General features: G+C 41.3%; 2 protein-coding genes across 8 annotated transcripts in view; one reads left to right on the forward strand and one right to left on the reverse strand.

The window, feature by feature from the left end:
• RASSF6 (Ras association domain family member 6) overlaps positions 1–4,053 on the forward strand; it is a 31,585-nt gene extending 27,532 nt beyond the window's left edge. For all 5 annotated transcript variants that reach the window (XM_052811945.1, XM_052811928.1, XM_052811919.1 and 2 more), the window contains 4 exons: positions 874–925; positions 1,837–1,955; positions 2,044–2,141; positions 2,930–4,053. In XM_052811945.1, the coding sequence (XP_052667905.1) occupies positions 874–925; positions 1,837–1,955; positions 2,044–2,141; positions 2,930–3,005 (345 nt within the window). In that variant the 3' untranslated portion in view covers positions 3,006–4,053. The remainder of the gene's footprint in view (positions 1–873; positions 926–1,836; positions 1,956–2,043; positions 2,142–2,929) is intronic.
• A 3,525-nt stretch (positions 4,054–7,578) lies between these two features.
• On the reverse strand, positions 7,579–21,068 carry LOC128153050 (alpha-fetoprotein-like). Of its 3 annotated transcripts, none has more exons than XM_052811901.1 (14): positions 20,354–21,067; positions 18,811–18,871; positions 18,449–18,584; positions 17,315–17,517; positions 16,615–16,762; positions 15,645–15,742; positions 14,936–15,065; positions 14,093–14,307; positions 13,024–13,156; positions 12,282–12,379; positions 10,931–11,069; positions 9,917–10,140; positions 8,875–9,007; positions 7,579–7,891 (listed from the first exon to the last, which is right to left on the reverse strand). In XM_052811901.1, exons 1-14 carry the CDS (start codon positions 20,478–20,480, stop codon positions 7,847–7,849), a joined length of 1,890 nt encoding a protein of 629 aa, XP_052667861.1. In that variant the 5' UTR covers positions 20,481–21,067; the 3' UTR covers positions 7,579–7,846. The 3 variants fall into 3 exon arrangements, with proteins under 3 accessions (XP_052667861.1, XP_052667870.1, XP_052667852.1); XM_052811910.1 differs by having other exon boundaries at positions 18,798–18,871; positions 20,354–20,417; XM_052811892.1 differs by lacking the exon at positions 7,579–7,891 and having other exon boundaries at positions 8,148–9,007; positions 20,354–21,068.
• Positions 21,069–21,421: the final 353 nt, after the last annotated feature.

A 21,421-nucleotide genomic window follows, 5' to 3' on the forward strand; every position in this document is an offset into this window, starting at 1 on the left:
GGGGATGATGCATTCTGTTAGATCCAGGCACACAGAAAGCTCCAGACAGTCAGAGTTAAAACTACTGCTCGAGATCAGTGCCATACTGTCTGAAACGACCTTTTTTTTTCTTTCCCTCCTTTCTTTGGTACCATCTTCCATTAACATGATTATACGTGGTCAGAAATATGTTTACCATTGCTGCTGTATGTTTCTCCAATATCTTTATTCTATGTACCTTCTTAGTGTACAATTTTTGATAATTCTCCATTTAGCTTCTCTAGAGACATTTAACTTGTCTAGAGACTTTGTTGTTGCAGTATTACTTCATATGGTTAGTAAGACTGGGTAGCGTAGTACTAAAAGGAGAAGTTGGCTTCTATGAATAATAACATAAGGAATGGAATTACAGAGCAGGTTGTAAAATTGTAGAGAAAAAGTTGAAAAAGAAGCATTCAGAAGGGCTGCTATGTTCTGAATGTGGTTGTGCAGGCAAGTAGATAGGAAAAGATCACAGGGTTTTACCCTAATGGTAATGCTCTTCGCAAACATGCAGGTCGCCTGAAAAGAAAGTTGTGTGACGTAGTTAGGGACGCTACAAGGAATCGAGATGGGAAAGATCTGGTGTTGTCTAAGATGGTGTGTTACTGATTTGGGCAATATGGTAATGTATGCAGTCATGAGGTAGTGGGGTACAGGGACAATGAACGTGGCAGCATAGCTTTTCATCTTATCCAAATCCAGTATCTTTTAACTTTTCCCCGGACAGGATCCCAGTCTCAGACTTTGACCTAATATCTGAGTTGAGAAGTACAGAGAATATCTGCTGATTGTGAAATGCTAGGAGAGGGTATCAGTCAGTCTGAATCGACTTTTGTTGTTTGCCTTTAACAGATAGAAAACAGCCCACATGAATTTGCACTTTATATTATCCATGCATCCGGAGGTAAGCCAGACACTGCTGCGTGATCACTTCATCTCTAATTATCCTCTGTGTGTGTGTGCAGACCGCTTAACTTGGGAGTGACAGGATTCATCACAGGCATCGGTCTTTGTTTGGACCGTGTGGGTGTGGTGTGGCATTTTGGCTTTTCTGGAGACCCCTTAGAGATGTGTCATCCTCTGACGGAGAGGAAAACCTGAGTAGTTGTCTTCTGAGTGCTTTCAGTGTGCTGCCAGTGTGGCTGGTTCAGCTAAACAGGCCTTTGTTTTTCCTGTATTTAAAGGTCGTGTTTAAGATGCTCTTCCGTTCTAACTCTTGTTCTGCAGAGCTGCACTGTAACCATGGGATGCCAGGCTCCCACTGGTAGTGTTATAGCATATTTTAATTGACAGTTTTGGATGGTAGTCCTGGATCGCAGATGCCTAGTTAAAAGTAGTCATTTTTCAGTGGAAAATGTTTACTTCTGCAACACAGTTTATCCTATTTCTTCAGGAAAAAGGAAATTTGATCTTTTAATAAAAGGAATACCTGAAAGAATGGGAGAGAGAACTGATAGGCACGTACCTTAAATGTCAAAATACAAAGTTGAAATAATGTTTGAAAACTATGAAGTAGATTCTGTTTTAGGGAGTCATGGTCAAGCTAATGGGCCTGGGATCAGTACCTTAAGTGCTTACTTGGCTACCTAAATTGAAACTCCTTTGTGTTGCATCTACCAATTTCTTTAAAAATGCACAGTGTAAGTTAGGTGTGACATCCTTCTGCAAATATGTATTAGAGACTTGCTAGGCATCTAAAAATTGCACATAAGTCAAAACAGGATGTTTGTCAAGAAAAAAGACTACTGATTGCATGAGGTAGCTAAAGGCACTGTTGTATGTTCTGTGCATCATGACATTTCTTGTACATCCCAGAGAAGAAGCAGCTGAGGAGTGGAGATGTTCCCTTACTGCACAGACTCTTGCAGGGGCCCTCGGAGAAGATTGCCAAGTTTTTTCTCATGGACAGGGATGTGGAAGAGATAAGCAGTGACGTACGTATATCATCAATTCTAATAGTTCATGGTATTTTTCTGAATTAGCATAGTTGCTAATGTGTATTTCTTGTTGTCTTCTTGACAGGTTGCTCAGTATATTCAATTTAATCTTTCCTTTTTGGAATCGATTCTGCACAGAATAAATGAAGAAGAACAACAGGAGATTCAACAGACAATTGCGAGGTAAATAGAAGTAAAATGAGTGGGGTCGCTTTGAGGCCAGGAGAATATTTACAGTTATGGGTTGACTCAAGAGGTGAATGCATTTACATGGCAGAGAGCAGTTAGAACACTGTGCTGTGTCTACTGCTGTGCAACTTGGTGGGATTTATAATCCTTTCTATATTCTGCATATCCAGATGTGCTGTTGCTGTTAAAGATTCCAGAATAAATACTGACTACGTACACTCGGGGGGGTCTTTACAGAATATTTGGACCCTCAGGCTCTCTTGCGTTTACTTGGTTTCTCTTCTGAGCTTTAGACTGGTTCCTCAGTTTCTACTTGCTGTATATATTTCCTCAGAAAGTATAAATGCAGTGCATACTGTGGTACTATTTAGGTAGCATACCATTTAAGCTAGATTAGTGCCAAATTTTTAATGTCCCTTTAAAACTTCACTTCTGATAAATGGCATGAGTTATTTTGATGGTGGCTCAAAATGCACAACAGCTACAAGTCAGAAATGCACCGTTTCTATTCTGAACATGTTTATGAGTCCTCAGGTCAAAAGCAATGAGAGTCTACGCCAGCTGTGGATCTGTTGTCAAATGACTGTCTGATAATCACTTGGAATCAAAGTGGCCAGGAAACCTAAAGAAAAAAATAAATAGCAATTGCTATTTTCTGTCAGAAAAGGTTTAATTACAACTCTCTTCAGCCATTCAACTAGCACGTTAGAATTTGGGTTGAATTTTTGCAGGATTCTGTGCTACTTAAATGCATTCTCTTTCTCTCTCTCTCTTCATCTCAGGTACCTAAAAGAGAAGAGTATGATATGCCAGCACCTTCATAGTCAAACTGTTAAAAAAACAGAGACTACTGTTTGATGTGAATGGCCTGTTGCGAATGCCCCATGCCCTGCCTTTGCCAAAGGGAAGTCAGTATGTTTGCTTGAATGTGCCGTGACTGAAGAGCACTTAAAGCACAGGGGTGTTCCAAGCGCTGAAGTTTGTCTCGGTAATTATGCAACCGAAATTGAACCTGCTCCTCTACAGTGCTGGAATGCAAGTTGGGAACCACCAAAGAAGAAGCACTAGATACCCCAAAAGGCAGATGTTGAATCTAGCTTGAAACTTAAGATAGAGAAAAAGATCCTTTGAAAAGCACAAGGCTTTAAATCCTGCTAATTTCCAAACCATTACCAAAAGTCTAGGATATAAGGAAAATATTGCAATAACCAATGTGTTAATTGTACAGAAAATATGAAAATTAGGTATATGGTTTTCCTTCTATTAGAGAAATGTTGAATTATTTTAGGAGGAAGCTTTTCAGTAGAGATAAGTGGTAAAAGGTATGTATGCATCTGAGATTGCAGTTAGGCTTTTCACTTATCTTAAAAAAAAAAAAAAAAAAAAAAATTTACAAAAAAATACCTGTGCAAGAGAGACCTGAAATCCCACTGGCTTCGGACTGGTAGATGCCTGATTTGCTTAAGCTTTGAGCTACAGTTAGAAAAATATAAATGGGAAACCCTCCCACTTAATAGCTACTTAGCTCTTAAACAGAAGAGGGAATTTATCTCTGAAGTATCTCTTGAACTGCAAAGTAAGAACTCTCACTACATACTGTTGCATCTGCTTGATTGGGTCTTGGAAGGCACCTCCGCATTTGTTGTTGTTGAAAAAAAATGATTCTGTGTTACTTGCTGTGTTGTATATGTGAAGATGGAAGTGCGACGTGTTCAGCGAGAGAGGTTGAACCTCACAGCCGTGGTAGGTTTGGGTTGGCCGCCTTCCCACAGATGCGGTTCTGGTACAGCCTGGCCCCAGCGCGGTGTATGGGAGCCAGCTATTGGATCCTGCCTGGCTGAGTCATGCTGAATATTGAAGCTCCAACTATAGAGAAGTAAATAAAATCCAATTTGTGCACAATTAATTGCCTTCCTTTATTAGTCTGTCTTTTTTACATGGTATCTCTGTTTTGCCTCAGCTACCTTTTGGCTTTTGCAGATAACAAGATAAATACTGAGAGAGGGAGGAAATCCAAGTGCAGAACATGTTGCCTAGAAATCGTGTGGAATAAATCAAATATGAAAAACTCCACACTGCCTGCGATGATCTTACTTGGATGGTAATTTAAAAATGAGAAGTCACTGTGCTAATTGAAGTTACTGTGGTTGGGGCAAGGGGTTTATTTTTATGTACAGTCTATTATAATCCTGCCCAGGAAAATAATTATGGGCAAGGGAGCACAGAGGGGAGAAATAAAACTAATTCAGCAGTTAATGCACGGTATTAACTGTTGCCTTAGAGGTGCAGATATAAGTTCCTTGAAGCAACAGAAGTATGCACACAAGTGTCACTGAAATTTTCCCTGGGACCCATTCAAATACATGTTAGCCAAGGTTTAGGAGGTATAGAATTCACTCTAAAACATCACAGGTTACACTTGCAAGGTAACGTCAAATTTCAGTGAAGTCTGAAGCAGACCACAGTCATGTTCTTAGCCAAACCCAAGCAGGAGTTGGCAGATCCAGCTGTGTCACGGATGGAGTTTTTGGTTCCTCTGAAGCCAGGTGTGTTTCAAGCAGCAGCTGGCTCTATTGAAGCGCTGTGGAAATGGTGCTGGAAGTCAGAATCTTTGTCTCGATTTCTGGCTTTGTTCTGCTTAAATTGCTGTAAGGAACAAATGAGAACCCACTGGCAAAGCAATATTCAGATAGCTTAAAGTCATGAGCAGGGAAATAGGCTAGTGTGCACTCATGAGAAAACAGCAAGTGCTACAGAGATCTCTGCCTGTACCATGGCACCTGTTTCCCATTTGTACTATGAAGAAGTATGTCAGTATTTTTATGCAGAATGGGCTATTTCTGTTACATGTTCCATTCTGTAAATGCTTGAGGAATTGTATGAAGGTGCAGTATGAAAATATTGGAATATGCCATACTCGTAATTCCTTGTTCTGTGATTAAAAGAGAAATTGATGCACACGGCACGTGGAAAAGAGAGAAAATGTTTTCAAGCAGGTTCTCCAATCCTCTGTGTATGTACACAGTTCCTAAATTGAGCCATTTTTGTCACCATCTGATGTTATATACTTGGTATCTTTTTTATTTCACTTGTGCTGCTGAATTGGGACTGAAAGATCCTGGAAAATACATATGGAACATAGCACAGATTAGCTAGAGGCTGCTGGGTTTTAAGGGCTAGTGATATAAAGCTGTGAATGTGCTGTGGTGTTATTTTTTTGTGAATACTGTGCTCGTTTAAGTGAATTGTTTCTGACAAATAGAGACAAGAACTGGGAAAGAATTTATTCCAAAGCATGATTGGATATTCAAGGTAACACAGCAGTGAACAACAGAGCTGACAGAGGAAATGGGGTTTGCTTTTGAATTTGGAGCCTAAGCCATTAGCCATAAAGACAGTGATTAGAATCTATATCCCACCTGAATTGGTACTACTGAGCTACCCCATGAGAAAAATCAGAAATCATCACTGGATTGAAAAAAAAAAAAAAAAAAAAAAAAAAAAAAAGCTGAAAACCCAAACCACCCCCCAAATTTCAAAAGATTGATCTTCATCAGAACTTAAAAACTTAAGAAAAGATGGTGCTGAGAAGCCCAAGATGGCCATCTGATCATCATTTTGGTATTGAAAACATGGCTGATACTGAGGTAAAGCCTGTTAAATACTTATGTCTCACAGCTCCCCACCTTTCCCAGACAGTCGATCCCAGTGCTTTGTTCTTCTTACTGGGCACTGCCTGCCTGCTTTTTGTCCTGGGATCATTTTTTTTTGGTATGTTGAAGATTTCCAAGTTCCTGCAGCCTTTCTTATTAACCGAGGCAACCTCAATCTACTTTAGCTTTCCTCTTCGTGTCTTCTCGATCATTGACTGTTACAGTTGTTCTGTTTTCAGTGAAACGCTGTCTAGAAGTGAGGTACCCCAAATTTGTCCTAATGGTCCAGCAAAGCCCTTACCAGAGGTCAGGAAAATGAAACCATGATACGTGTGTTACATAGCTTGTTCTTCTGTTTTATCAGTTGTTCTGTTTATACCCCTGATATGCAAGCACGATGTTAGACTTTAATTAGCAGCAATCCATTGGTGACTCTTAGTCAGCTTGTGATTTGTTATAACTGCATTGTTATCCGCACAACTCCCTAATGAGCGGTTTTCCTGCACTGAAACGGTGCAGCTGCTTAATCATACCTATGTCATGCATTAAATTTGTCCTCATAGAACATAGCTTTTTTTTTTTTTTCTCACTATTTCTCTGATTTGCCAAGACGCTTTCGACATTGAAAATGCTGCAAAGGGATTTTCAACAGTGTGTCTCCATCTTGCTGTCAGCCACAAATCTAATGAATCCTTAATGAAGAGATTGCCTAGCAGTATATGCAGGATAGATTCTGATGGGACTCGATTTGATTGACCTCTTCAACCTGACTCTGAAACCTTCTGTCTGATGGTAATACTTTAAGCTGGGTTTGCATTTTATGAGATGGTTGTTTGGGCAATGTTTCTTTATCTTACAGGTATTTTCAAACGCTCCTAGGATAACTACTGCTAGGTGCATCCACCGAAAAAATCTGATACCTGGGTGTCTCTTCCCTTGAGCCAAAGGTCTCCAGAAAAAATATTTCTTTCTTTTAGTACTGGTTTTGACTGATTTTTAGTATGCCTTCTAATGGAATGTAAAATGAAAGTAAAAACCCAAAAGCTGTTTGTGTGCTAAACCTCCTGGAGTGTAAATTTGGCAGCCTCCCAGTGCTTTCTCTAAACATTCATCTGCTGCCCAGGTGTTTCAGCAGTCCATGTTCTGTCCTTTCCACGACATTTTGCTCATTTTTCTTCTTTCTCGCCCTCTTTGGGATGCCCAGGATAATCTTTTTCTGTGCTTAAAGGCAACTTTACAATTCCCTTAGAGCAGCCCATGTTAGTGAGTGAATGTGTTTATATTTCACGAACAAATATATATAAAAATGCAAAAATAATTATTTGGTGATTGAAAAATAATTTAGAATTGGTTACAGGTAGATTTTTTTTAATTTGATCTAATTTGCATTTATGCTTCGTAAGCTTGAGATTTAAAATGTCTGTCTCTTTTTTGGTGTCTGTGACTATTTGGTATAAGGAAAATAATATTCCATAACTTAAGATGGTGGCCACATCTAACCCTTGAATTTCCATCCATTTAACTTATTCTTTCAGTGGATTTCTTTAATGTGATGCACCCTCTCTCTGGATTTAAACCAGCTTTAAGTTACTTGCTTTGGTTTAAAGTTTACATATCCCTGCTCATTTTTAATCTAAGTGATAGGAGCCAGAGATGAAGTTTGCATATGGGTTTTTCCCCCATCTGAATAAAATTGATACAGACGTTAGATTTTTCAGGTAAGCTGAGCTCTGCGAGCAGACTGGGTTTACAGTTCCACAGCTCACCAGATTCTATGCGGGAATTTGATGGTTTATTCTGTGGCACCTCTTTTTACCCTGTTCACAGCAGTTCACAGATCCGACAGCGGCAGAACTGTAGCTGGTGTAAACCATCATGACTTCATTAGATTTGTGAGTAAAGAGCCACAACATAGTTTTCTTCGCTATGACAAATCATACGTTCAGGTTTATACTTCTTGAACATTTAGAAAAGATACGCTCGCTGTTACATTTGTGTGACTTCCTGTCATTCAGCAAGTATCTTCCACTATGCTACGCCAGCTCTTTACGCTGACAACATTTTTTCACTTCTTTTTATAAGTTCTGGACCCTGAAAAAAAGCAAAATATTTATAAGCAATAGAGTCAGGAAGGTGATCCACTTGTGAGCAAGTTAAATGAGTATGGCAGCAGTAAGTAATGTTTTATAATCTTTGCAAGTTGTGTACGAACACTGTATATGCAGAGTGCATATACATATGTCACTATGTTTAATATACATTTTGCTTTTACTGTTCAGCTCAGATTACCTTAAAAGATTTGGTATTTGTCAGAAAAATACTGAAATACAATTCTGTTAGGAAGAGTTAGTAGAATGGTTCTTTGCAGACACGGTGTTTGGGTGTGTTCAGAGGTAGAAATTTGTGATTAAGAAAAGAGATAATTTTCTGTATTTTATCATTCAAAACAAAGCAAGGCAAAGACTTAGGAAAAGAGAGAGCATGGCTCAAGGGTCGCGGGTGGTTTGTTGAAGTTCAGTTAAGGAATATATCAAAGAGAGATAAGTAGACAAAAGCAGATTTACTGGAGAGTAAAGAGAAGCCAGAGTAGCTCTGCAGCATGAAGTTCCGTGAGCTAAAATAACACAGGAAACACAAGAGGAAAACAGAGGTAGGGAGAATAAACAGGGAAAATGCTTTGACCTAAAATTTGAGTATATCCTTTCTCTTTCTTTTGCAGAGGAACATTTCCAGAGAAGTTGTTAAGAACTGTTAGCCAGGGAAAGACCTTTGCCTATATCCGTAAACAGTGCAAGTCCCACTGACTCGCCAGAAGCAACAGATGTAGCTGAGCTCTGTGTCTATAAATTGCTGCACATAAACACAAGACTGATTAGATAAGTTCTGTAGTGATCATTCAACTGGCAGACATATCTACTTGTGCAGGCAATAAAGTTTGTCTTAGGAGATGTAACTGCAGGAATTCTGACTAGCCAGGCTTTGGTTTTTCTGCTTAATGGAGAAATTTACACTCTTGTATATACTCCATGTTTCTGTTTTGATTCAGAACGTATGGGTGAAAACAGAAACGGTACCTCTTTCACAAAACATGTCTCACGGTTTTCTTCTTTGCAGCACTGTTCCCGCATGGCAGTAAAGGCCGCCGTGACGGCGGTCAGCTGTTCCTGTGTGATCTGGGGCTTGTATTTGATGAGGTTGATGAGCATTCTGCAAGAAAAGCAAAGCAAGCCCCATGAAGCTGGGAGGTAAGCACATGGCTTACGAAGCACTTCTCCAACGCTAGTCCTGCCAAGTCCCTGTTTTGTTTCTGCCCGCTTCCTTTCTACAGCTTTGTCATTTTTATTCGCTACCCAGCTAACGTATTTGCAGCAGGGAGCAAAGCTGCGCCCCGTTCCCCTGTGAAAAAAAATACCAATGCTCTTGTTTGGAGTTGCTCCACCACAAATACCCATGATTAAACTGTGCAGGTGGTTTATGTGTTGTGCACCATTCCAGAGGGACAGTATGGGTTCACCACAGCACGAGTTAATGGCCAAAGAGGTTTGGTTTTTTTCTTGCAGTGACAGTGGAACAGGGGGCCAGCACGCAAGTTTTCTCTGACCAAGGCAACCAAACACCAGAGACAGAGGGGGAGTGCATGGGATGAGGAAAAATGTATGGGCTTTCCTGTTCTGAGAAACGAGCCCTAATTAAGCCATAAAGGTCATGCAGTACTTCAGGCAGTAGCTTCCTTGTTTTTCTGGTATCTTTCTTTGCAGTGCCTTGTGCAGTTCCCATGAAGGACTGTGGGAGGGCATGTTTCTCAGACCTAACTTTGGACACCTATTGCTTCCATCCTGGTGGGGTGTACACCAGTGCAGCTACCCACCTCTGAAAACGACTTTCTTCTAATCTGAGGCAAGTAAATGTAGGTTGAACCAGATAGCAGAGGAAACTGGGACTAGCATGAGAGGAAAGAAAAGGAGCTTGGGAGAGGGGTTGAGGGGTGTGTGGCTGTTTTTCCAATGGTGTATCGCAGAACAAGAAGGCGAGACAGAGTGGATAAAGGAAAGGTGAGTGTTGCCAGGATAAGAATAAGAAACACAGGGGTAACAGTCTCAAACAGGCATGTCTTACTCCTGCTTCTTGTGCTGTAACTTTTCCTCTTCAGTCGTACACAAGTCTTCGTGGAAAGTGAACAGACCAGGAGTCAATGTTAAGGGCACATAATTCTCATCAATTTCTAGTTTCCCCATGCATGGTCTCCTGAGAGCATAGGAGCTACTACAGCAGTGGCAAACTCCAGGGTTTATAGGATCGGTCAGGTGTCTTCTACATATTTCTCCAAGCACGAGATCCAGCTTTACCGAGAGAAGTGAAAAAAAATAATTTTACATTATTATTTCATTTTCAAAAATCCCTGAATACATGTTGCTCTTAGTGAAGTTATAAAAAATAACTGAGAATTTAAATGAAACCTTGTTTGTAAGATATATAACAGTTTATTTTTCTACTGAATGCTGACTTTTGTCAGTGCAAAAATGGCTCAGATTTTTCAGAATAAATACATATATGCGGTTTTAGGGACAGTCCTTTGCATATAGAAATGACATGGCTTCTTCATAAAAGCATGCTTGCGTTTGATTTATTTTCATCAGCAGGGTTTCTGTGGGTATGTTCGGCTGTTCTTGTAAGGGTGATGTTGTAGAAATGGGTGGCTGGAGGACCGGCTGAAGCTTTTTAAGTACTTTGGCTTACAGGCCTGGAGAATTCTTCCGGAAGAGGTATACAAAATTGATCTTTTTCATAGAGCCCTACAGCTTCAGGCATCTAGAAAGGATGAACTCGGACACGAGATCATTAGCTTCAGGGGGAGTAGGGTCAGATTGCCTGCACTGCATAACTGCTAACTGCCTGGCACTAGCCTGACAATTTCCTGATCTTCCTGTAGTTTAATTCAAGCATTAACTTCAATGATGCTGAGTTATGCTTACTTCAAGCACGGAAGTATATCTTTAGGCCAGCTCAATAGCTCAGTGAACACTTTCCTCAATTTACCTTTACTCCAAGCTCTTGGACCCTGCTGGCAGCAGATTTTGTGGCAGAGTTTCAAGAAAAAGTAGGATCAAGATACGGAGGAAAAATACTCACGTTTTCCTCGGCACATGGCAGTAGCTTGTCCTGGCTTAACTGGCAGCATTTGGAGCCGATCGTAGTCATTTGCTTGGTGAATTTTATCAGCTCTGCAGATGTCAGCTGAGGCATCTTCTTGGTGAAGCTCATGAGAAGCCTGAAATGATAATTTCTTTGATATTGGTGTTTTTCTTCCACCAGGCAGCAGTGAGCAAGCCACAGCCTTTGCATGTGTAAAGCTCCAGCCAAACACCACAGAACACTCTTTAGTACAAGGGCAGGACTAAGCCTGGTGTTTATAAAACCACATAGGCAAGTATCAGCGTGCTCTGTTTGCTTGAGCTCTCTCCTTTTCCTGACCAGTCTCTTACCAGGTTAAACAAATAAAATTAACGATAGCATTGCCAGTTATATGTTGGTGGGCCCTCTTACCAGATTGTACGTATGTTTTTTCCCGTGTTATTCATTTCCCTGGGAGTGCAGGGAGCTTGTCTAAGAGCAAAATTGAAGTCGAGTGACTTCTTGGCAGACTAGATGAGGGCAGAAGATAAGCTCAAAAAACTTCGCTTGTTTTTTCTTTTTAAAAAACTGTGCTTATTAACCATCATAGCCAGCAGAACCTTAACAACTGATACAACAGGCAGAAGCAGCCCACCAGGTTTGTTGGAAACCTATAGTTCCAAAGGTCTTTTAAAGATCAAACATGCTCGGGAGTGCAACAAGCCCAATGTATCTATCTCCCCAGAGGAGGATAGCTGAAGCCTAACTTTAAGTACACAAGCAGTTCAGAGGTTTCGTTGAGATCGCTTACATACCTGAAGTTAGGCATATGCTCATTACCATTGCAAATCAGGGCCAAAGTTCCTCCAGGAGGCTTGTGCCTGCATGTTGCATTTAAGCATAGCATATGGTTCAGCTAGGCCAGTTTTGCTCTGTCTACTGTAGTTAGATTTTATTTTTTTTTACAATTGTTAATGTTCACATCTGCTGCAGGAGCTGGATAGAGCGAAGTCGTTTGCAAAAGACACGGCAACTGTGTATTGGTCAAATTTATGACTCTTAAGTTAACAGCTCCCAGCTCAAAATGCAGCTATAAAGTAAGAACATCACAGGCAGCATGGCTGGGAGATTGGTCAAGTTGTCACTTCACTGCTTCATGAGCTGGGTTGAGGAGAGAACTCATGAGAGCCCAGAACATTGTCTTGGAAAAGAGGGAAAAAAACCCAACACCTAGAAGCCATTAATATATTGGTCCAAATATTCAAGTGGTGTCTTTTAGCCTAGCTTTTTTGACATGTGTGGCTTTACTCCAGGCCAAGTTGTGCCCAGCTGGTACAGGAGTAATGTAAGCATATAAAAAAAGTAGTACTCGTTTTGGAAATAGTAATCTCCTTTCTCCTTGTAAATGTCGCAGCTTGTCTTCATGACACTTTCAGTTTCATAAATATGTTTCTTCAGTTCTTCCTCCTGAAAAAAAAAAAGTTAATTTGCGGAGTCATTGTATCAGGGGGAATGCAGAAAGCCCTACTGCCTCAAGATAAGGCCTGGATATCTATAGATACCTCTCACCTGATATATATTATATATTTTTAATTCCCTTAGAAAGTCTTCATCTGTCTGAAACCTCTATAAACTGCCTGAATGTGATAAATGTCCAGCTTCAATCACCTTGAAATATTTGATTTTGTATCACTGATGGAAGGCTAGGTCTGAGACACAGGGTGGCTCCTAACTTCAGATATTTACAACGCCAGTGTCTTTTTCTGAGCCAATAACCACAAATGCCTTTTACATTTGCAAGAGGAGCAATTGGCACTGCTAGGGAGCCCAAAAGAGAGCAGAGCTCACAGAAATGTTAGCTCCATCCCTTTCCCCGGCATCTCTGTCTACCCATGTTAAACTGCGTCGCAAGTGAAGATTGCGAAATCTCTGTTGGTGCTTCTTCTGTTCGGGAATCAGTCGGGCCTTGTAATATTTGCTGGGTTTGTTACAGGAGCTGTGGGTACTCGATCTAGACCTGGAGCAGGGATATTTACTACTTAGCCAGAACCAGTTATGTGGTCACAAGCTTGAATCCATCAGTATGTTGTGTGAAGCCCAACGGCACCCACCCCTCTGCTGCGGCAGTTGTCTGGAGCCCCGGTTTTGCAGCACTCTTTCAGTAGGTCCTCATATCCTTTACCAATTCTTAAAAGCATCTGAGCAGAAAATTCAGGGTGTCTCCTGGAATATTCATACAGAAACCTGCAATACGTGGAGGATCAGGAATTAGAGATAAGCCAAAACAACTGCCCTCGAGGTCGGGGATGGTAAGGACAGCAGGGGTGCTTTCAGGATGGTTTTGTCTGGTGGAACAGGGAGAATTTCATGGCATCTCAGCCTGGAACAGAACCTGAACAAAACGGGGCTGACTGAGCAGAGCATTGCCTGAGCAAGTGCTGTGCACGTAACTGTCCCAGATCAGTGTTAGCTTGGGTGAAGAGTAGCTTAGAGCTTTGTGGGGCTTGGGGTTTTGCTCTTCCTTTTAATCCTACCTAAATGATAATGAAATAATTTCCAGTAACAGACGTGTTTCTCAGTGGTCACCAAGCAGATTAGCTCTGCTGAAGCAGTCACCCTACACAGCAGTTGTGCCCAATCGATTAGCTGCACTTCTCATAAATGGCAGCGATGTACGTTATTTGAAGTGAATTCTCTGTCTTTGGGACTCGATGCTGTTTCTGTTGCAGCCTGTGGCATTCTTGCCCACGTTTACTACGGGTAGGATCGGGGCTTCCTTGCGCAAAGGAACAGGGCTAGAACAGAAATGGACCAATCCTGTTTGAATCAGGACACGAGTCTGACTGACTTAAGCAAGTGGTTTTGGATTCCCACTTGGAGCAGATCAAAGCTATGTTTTGGGCCTGAGATCAGAATTCATAGTACCTAAATTTCACTTGTGTTTCTTCAGTTTTGTCTCTGAAATAACAACGGTGCCCTGTTCCGCATTTGTCGCCATTCCACACCTTCTAGCGTTAAGCGGCGTTTCACTAAGGTCAACGTGCACAGTATCCCGTGCCTACGTGCTCACAGAGCAGACGAATCTGAGGTTGATGAGCTGGGCTTTAATGGCCAGACTGTCATCTTTTGACCCAAGTATTGAAACAGCAAAATTGAAGAGAAGAGAAGGACCCACGTTACCTGGCTAAGTGTGTGTCTTTCTCCTGGGCAAAACGTTCACATATTCCTTTGTCTTCTATAAACTCCCTGACGTGGGGGGACAAGTCTGCAGGTTTGTCGTCATTTTCTGCATTAACTATGCATTCACTTCTTTGTAACAGAGGCTTTTCACAGCACGTCTTAATTTTACTTGATAGGGTGTCTTGGTTGGTGCAGACATAGTGTAGAATCTCTTCCTGTAAAGCAAAAAAGAGAATGAAGGAAATTTTACCACAATTTGGTCTTTTTTTTTTTTTTTTTTTTAATCAGTGCTTTTATCTCCATTTTACAGACAGAGAAGGTGGCTCCCCAAAAGAGGTAGCTGGCCAAAGCTGTGCAACAGACATCTGACAGAACAAGGAGGAAGACTGAAGTCCTGTTGAACTATTTGCTGCAGTCCCTTGCTTTGCCATTTGATAGGTGCTATAGGTAACCACCTAAACCGAGAAGTTAGCTGTCTAGCTAGACACCGCAGACAAGCGGTGTGATAATTGGATTTGGTATGTTAGAAGAAGGCGGAGAATGGAGGACGGGCAGATACTGCGTTCTGCCAAAAGCTGCACAGAAAATAGATGGTGCAGCTAGGAGCTGCAACCAAATCCGCTGTAGCAGCGTTGGGTCGTTTTAGTCACAAAGTGATCTTTCTGCCCTTCTCGATGACTTCACACCAGGAAAAGTCAAATGAGAAAATCAGCCAGGTTTTTAGACTGAAGAGTTAAACTGCAGTTTTGGACAGCAATCAGGAGGAAAAAAAAAATCTGGAAAAAACAACAACAACAAAAGCATTCAATTTCTGCAAACGTATAAATATTAAATGAGTTTTACCCTATCATGCATACAGTCCAGCATATCTCCACGACAGCAGTCCTTGTGCATGTTAGCAATATCCATCACAAGTTTGTTAACGGTAACAAAATCAGCTTTAGGGAATTTTTGGCTTATCTGAGCAAGTTTCCTACAATGAAGAAAAATAGTTATTGCTTATATTCACAGTGTGAGACTGTGATAGCTATCATCATTTTTCTGTGGAGGGGGTTATCCAAATTGCTTAGGAATGGTCTCTCCCTGCTCCCACTGAAGTTAACAAATAAATGTTCCTTGAAGCCAATAGCTGAGATTTTCAGAGTTATCTAAGGATCCTAGGTGAATTTTAGCGTGAGATGGAGGAAAGCAAGGTGGTGGGCGAGCAAGAAATTACAGGAGCAACCTTGTGTTAAAAATGGTTGAGAGACATGAGTTGTATTTTGCTCGCAATCGCTCTGACTTTCGCCACAGAGATATGCATTAATTTCAAACTTTGGGTTTACCTTTTGAAAGCTAATGGCAGTGTGTAAGGAAACGGTGACTGCTGTCATGCATAAATTTGTATTCCTAACCTGTCTTCCTTGTCAGATGCTACTAGTGACCTGCACACAGAAAGGACGTGGCTGGTATTCAGAGTCACTGTGCTGTGTGCAGGTGTGGAACCGCCCACAGCTAACATGCAACATCCACACTTTCTTTCAAAATCGTGATAAACATGGGGGAGACTCACAGAGCCTTTAAGGTCCTTTCTCCAAACTTCTTCAAGATTCCACATGTGTGTTCCTGCCTCAGGCCATCTTCTTTTACTGGCTTCACCACCTTTGGTGCCTGGTAGAAAGAAGATGCAGACCATGAAAGCGGAAGAAAAGACAATGCTTTATGCTAAAACTACTGCGGTGACAGTTTTTTGAACAGGGATTTTTTTAACAGTGAAAGAAAAATGCTGTCCAAGCTGCAATATGGACTAACTGTTGTGCTTGCTATTTAGTCACCAGCATTTATTAAGTAAGTGTTCTGTGAAAAGAAACCAGAACCCTTTTAGACAATAGTTTGGTGTTTTTAGCGTAGGGAAGTAAATCGTCATCTGGGAGCTACATGACTGGCTTTGCATTACTATGAGCTAATGTTAAACTACGCCATCGCTTGCAGCCCAGCCAAGCTGCAGGAAAGGCACATTCAACCATTCAGCAAGGGCAGGTTCCTCATCCTTATTTTCCACTGTTACAGGTAGTTTGCTCTGAATTTCTGACACTGGTTATGTGTGGGGCATGTCTCTGCAGAGCAAATGCTCGGCCAAGCAGGAGATGTGTCATGGGATTATCAACAGGAAAAAAAAAAAATTGGACTTCTGCACCGTGCATAGCACCACATCCTCTCTCGGCATCCTTACGACAAACCCAGTGCAGGTAGCAGAGTCAGGGTGGGCAAGGATGCCATTGCAGGGTGTGGGGACTGCCTTGGGCTCCCTGTAAAAGCTACATCTGCCCAACACCCCACAGTTGGACATTTTCATTTAGGAGTTCAAGCTATAAATCAAGAGAGGATTTAAGTCTGATTTCAGCCTGTCCTTAACAAGGTGAATTCTAATAACAGGTTCAGATGCTGAAAAAGAAATAGCTGATATCGCTGCTTCAATAATTGTTTCGCTATAGGAAGTTCCTGGTTGCACCTTAATAAACTAAAACCCCGCAATGGAATACCTGTCTCCGAAAGCATTCCTCCAGGTTACGAGTGGGGTGTTCAGCACTTCCGCAGCAGTTCTTCATCATCTCCTCATACCGGATAGCGACAGAAAGGATTGTTGGGGCATAGAGGAAAGGATGCCTTCTGGAAACCTCATAGATAAAACTAAAGCCAAGAGAAAAATGTCCTTAGTTTTGGAGTAAGCCCCTACATGCAGAGGCAGCAGTGTTACTGCAGCATCTGCTGTATGTTAAAATGAGAGTTGCTAAAAGTGATTGTTTTCCTGTCATCCCAACGAGCTGTATAGTGTGGTGTTTATCTTGGAAGATTCTGATGGGGCTGACGTTTTTCTGGAAATTGAAGTTTCAAACCCTGCCAGTTTCTGGCTTAGAGGCAGCAAAACTTCTGCTTGGTTTTTAAGGACTAAAGGGAGGCCCTTGGTTTCAGATGAGTCATTTACATAGGCTATCATGAAACAGGCCAGATGATTGTTTGTCATTTGGACCTATATCCAAAGCAGAAGGTGGCAGAACAGGCTTCACATCATGACAGTTACAGCTAGATGAATTACGCAAATAGTTCACATTAGGAAGACAAACGAGTACGAGATAGATTGCAGAGAATCTTAGACTGAACTTTTTGGTTGATACTGCATTTGCTGTCTCCAGGCTCATAACTGTCATATCTAGGCAACGAACCTATGATTTATTAACTTACTATCCTGTTAATGGATGTTGATGCTGTGAATGATTTTTGCAGGCAGCTTCAGCATTTAGCCTTTCAAAAGGAGAAATGAACCCTCGCGATGAATTTTTAAGGGAGAGGAAGCAGTCATTTCTTTCAGGATCCATTTTAGCACAGCAGTCAGTAAACCTGGGAAGATTTTCATCCTGGCATATTGTATCGAGGAAAATCCTGTCCTGTGAAAAATTAGAAAAAAGTTAATTTGTGTGAGGATTCCATTTTACTCCTCTGAGCTCTCGGGGGAGGCTACTTTAAGCCAGCAAGCCCCGACCTGCATAAACTCACAGTTTCTTTCTTTATTATCTCCTGCTTTGACTGCAGGGAAAACCAGACTGCCCTCTAAGTGATGATTTCTCAAACTCTAATAGCTACTGTTATGCCAAGACAGACTTTGAGTGGAATCATTTTCAAACGCTCTGGACCTATAACATTATTCAGACCCTTTCTTTTGATAACGATCAAGGTGATCGATTTGTATACTGCAGTTTGCAGCACAGCGGGATCTATGTTTTCTAATTACAGTCAGGTTCATACAATGAAAAGTGTCTTGTTTCTTGTTCACCAAGTAGCTGTGCTCAGGTCCAGCTGTCAGTCACGCCTCAGCTGGGAACTGCTTTAATTCAGGGTTTGCTTCAGTGTGTCTAACAAATCAGAAATGAGCCGTAACACAGGCTGACATTCATGTCTCACGATTCAATCTGCCAGCTCCAAAAGTGTGTTGGAGCAGGCACCATCAAAAACCAGGACTGTGAGTTAATGAAGTGGAAATAGACATACCTAATTTGGCTTCTCCTGAATTTTGTCACACCAGCCGTAAAAGCACAATTTTCTGAACATGTTTTAGAAAAATACAGGTCAAGGATTTCAAAAGTTGCTGTGATATCGGGGAGGGGGGGGTGTGAGGAGCTTTGTTTTCCTCCACTTATCTTAGATGATTTATAGATGGGAGCCTGGAGAACGAGTCGGTAAGGCCAAACATGCATACACAAGGAAATCACATCTCTTAATAATGTATTCACACCTCTTTGGAAAAATGCATACCAAGGCTCTGAAATTACAGGTCACGTCTAAAAATGTTTGCCACATGAGAAGCATAAATGTGCTTACCAAAGGCTTCAGACAATCCGGGTTGTCTCTGGCTGCAGCAGCACACCTTTTGGCAAGGTCTGTGACATCTTCAGCCATTTTAACTGCTTTGCCAAACGTGCCTCCTTGCACGTACTGAGCAAACATGATCATGGCACTACGAAAAGAATACACAGCATTAAACCTGTTGCTGGCCACCTAAAAACAATTATATAATTTTTACATGCGAGACAGTAAGAGGATCTGTATCATCCCGGGCTGAGTTAGTGTGGGCTGGCGGAACGGGTGAGTGTTTGACTCACGGTACATGCTCATTTCCAAATGAGGCAAGGATATTCAGTGGTAGCAAATTTGCAAGTAGACGCTTTACCTGGACAACTTACATGGCTTTAAAATTATTCTCCTGCAGCTGAGAAAAACGTTGGCCAATGCTGTTTTTTTCCTCTGAAAAACAGGAAAAGTTGAATAAAAAATGTTTACTAAATGCTTCATCAAAGATCTTTTTTTTTTTTTTTTTTTAAGTACGGGAGTCTTGGAGAAAGAGAATTTGGTGCCTGGGGTACTAGCACTGGGAATAGGAAGATGTAAGATTGAACTTCCTCTTAAACTTAAGCATGAAGATGTGAAACTATTTGTTACTGACCTACAATATAATAGGGCCAATATGAGTTCCCTACCTGGCTTAAGCACTGTGGGGAGGAATATGCTAAAACCTGGAGGGCGTTCAGCTGCTTTGATGATGCGCTTCACGTGATTAAATAAGCACCTTACAAAACACCTTTTAACCTTGCCTTAGCTATTTAAAGGTGTGCTTGACCGCTGTTTAGCTACAGATGAAGGATTTTCTGTGCAGAAAACATGGGATAAATTGAGGACTATATTGGTAGGCAAAGCTCTTCAAAAATTGACAGAGCTGCATCCTTCTGTCCGTGTTGTGAACTGGTCCAGAGCAAAACAAGTGTGCAAGCTATGTGAAGATGCTGTGCAAATATTTTTCCTTTACCACTGGGCATTTATTAATGGGTAAACCTAAATGCAAGAATTTCTTGAGTTCCTTGTTTGTCAGAGACTATTCTGAGAGATTAATTTTAAAATAAGGGGCCTGCTCCTGTCTCACCCTCGTGACAGTAGGGCTGAGATCAGTGTAAAAGGATCAAACAAATCAAAGAAATAAGCCAGCTTCTCCCTCTGAGTAATGCAGGGGTGTCAACTGAGACGATAACACGAGATAAATATAACACAGGCAACAGTTCTGTTTTACACTGTTGTGTCATTTAGTGCCTTTGGAAGTCCTAAAGGGGAAGAAAAAGTTGACTAATGATAACAATATGTAATGTGAAAGAAGCTTCAGAACCACATACTGTTGGTGGTTTTCAGTTGTCTCATTTTAGGCACTTAACCTTAGTGAGAAGTGCGGTCATTGTAAGCCCCTTCAGTAGTCGGTGAAGAGAGAGTAAGAAAGAGCCCCTCCAAAGGAAAATACAGAGCAATAGCCTAACTTAGCTACTCTGAATAGCCACGGGAGGTAGCATCTCTCCTGGGACTTCTCTGTCTCGCTTCCTCGTGGACTGTGGAGGGAGGCTGGAACAACCCCAGGCTTTGCTTCAGCGGTTTTTGGAGTACCTGAAATCAGTGGTGCAACCACAGCCCTGTGGATGAAATCACCCTTCGGTACAGTTCGTCTCAGTAATCGCTGGCCGTCCTGCACTCTGCATAGATTCTCAAGCCATAAAGAAGCAACACATCTAAGTTCGGTCACAGAGAATTTATACAGGTGCAGTTTTGTTGTATACCTTTGAGCCATGAGAAAATACCCATGTAGAACAGGCAAGTGGCAAAGTGAGATACCAAATAACCACCCATGTGCAGTTGCAGTCATCAGTACCATACAAAAGAACAGAGTAAAAATGAGAGATATATCCTTACCTATGTCCTGATAACTTCTAGGCAGGGCTTTGACTACAGTAAGGCTCACCAATAAAATAACATAAATTATTGTTCTCCAATTCATGCTGTCAGATTTTGGCAGGGGCCTGATGTGAGCTTGGTTCATCTGTGGAAGGCGGAAAGAATTAAGGGGAAAGAGTTACTTTTATACTCTCCCAAATGATTCCTGGTTAATCAAAACCCTTTTACTGTCATATACAACATTAGCCCTTTTGGAATATTCCCACAATAATTAGACGTGCCATTATTTGCTCAGTATAATGAACTGGCCAGCTTGTTGCAAAGAAAGGACCTTGGAGATGCTTTCTTTCCCCTGAAATTCAGACAAATAGACATTTTTAACTTATCGCACTTCAAACAAGAAGTTTAAACAGTCCCTGGGCTTTTTATCATGCATACTGATCTCATCTACTTACAAATTTGTTCAAAGGTGATTGCTGCTCAGAAGATGCCTTCGTAACAGATTGTTGACTGAAAAATCCCTAGTTCAGCTATTAACCTGACTGATAGTTTTGCATAGCTCCTTGCTGTACAAGCTATCTCTTGCTCCCACCTCCCAAGGCGTCACAGTGAAGAGGCTGAATTAAGTACCTCCTACACTATTTTTGCAGCATTAACAATTACCACCAAAATGTCTCTGAATCTTGAAACAAAATCAACTCCAAAACTACAGAATGAAGGGAAAAATTCCAGTTAATACAGTTATTTTACTGACTTTTTAAAAAGAATGCTGTAAACATCAACATGGTAAAAATGTCAAATTTTTGGAGATAGAATGGCTTTAGAGAGCCACAGGTATTTGTAACAAAGAGGTAGGTGGGCAAGGATATGCGTATTTGGTCTGAAGGAAAAGGCAAAGACAGAGCTTTTTATTTCTTTAGCGAGAAAATGGCAATGTGCCATGCTGCAGGAAGATGATGAGGGTTGCTCGTTATCACATGAGACAGTATCAAAAGGACAAAGGATTCTGAGTGGGAGGATGGGAGCATGGTCATCAGAGCAGGAGAGCTGAAATCTAAGGTGAAACCACATCTGTTGAGGAAGACA

Source organism: Harpia harpyja, chromosome 2, assembly GCF_026419915.1.
Source record: "Harpia harpyja isolate bHarHar1 chromosome 2, bHarHar1 primary haplotype, whole genome shotgun sequence".
NCBI classification, from domain to species: Eukaryota; Metazoa; Chordata; class Aves; order Accipitriformes; family Accipitridae; genus Harpia; species Harpia harpyja.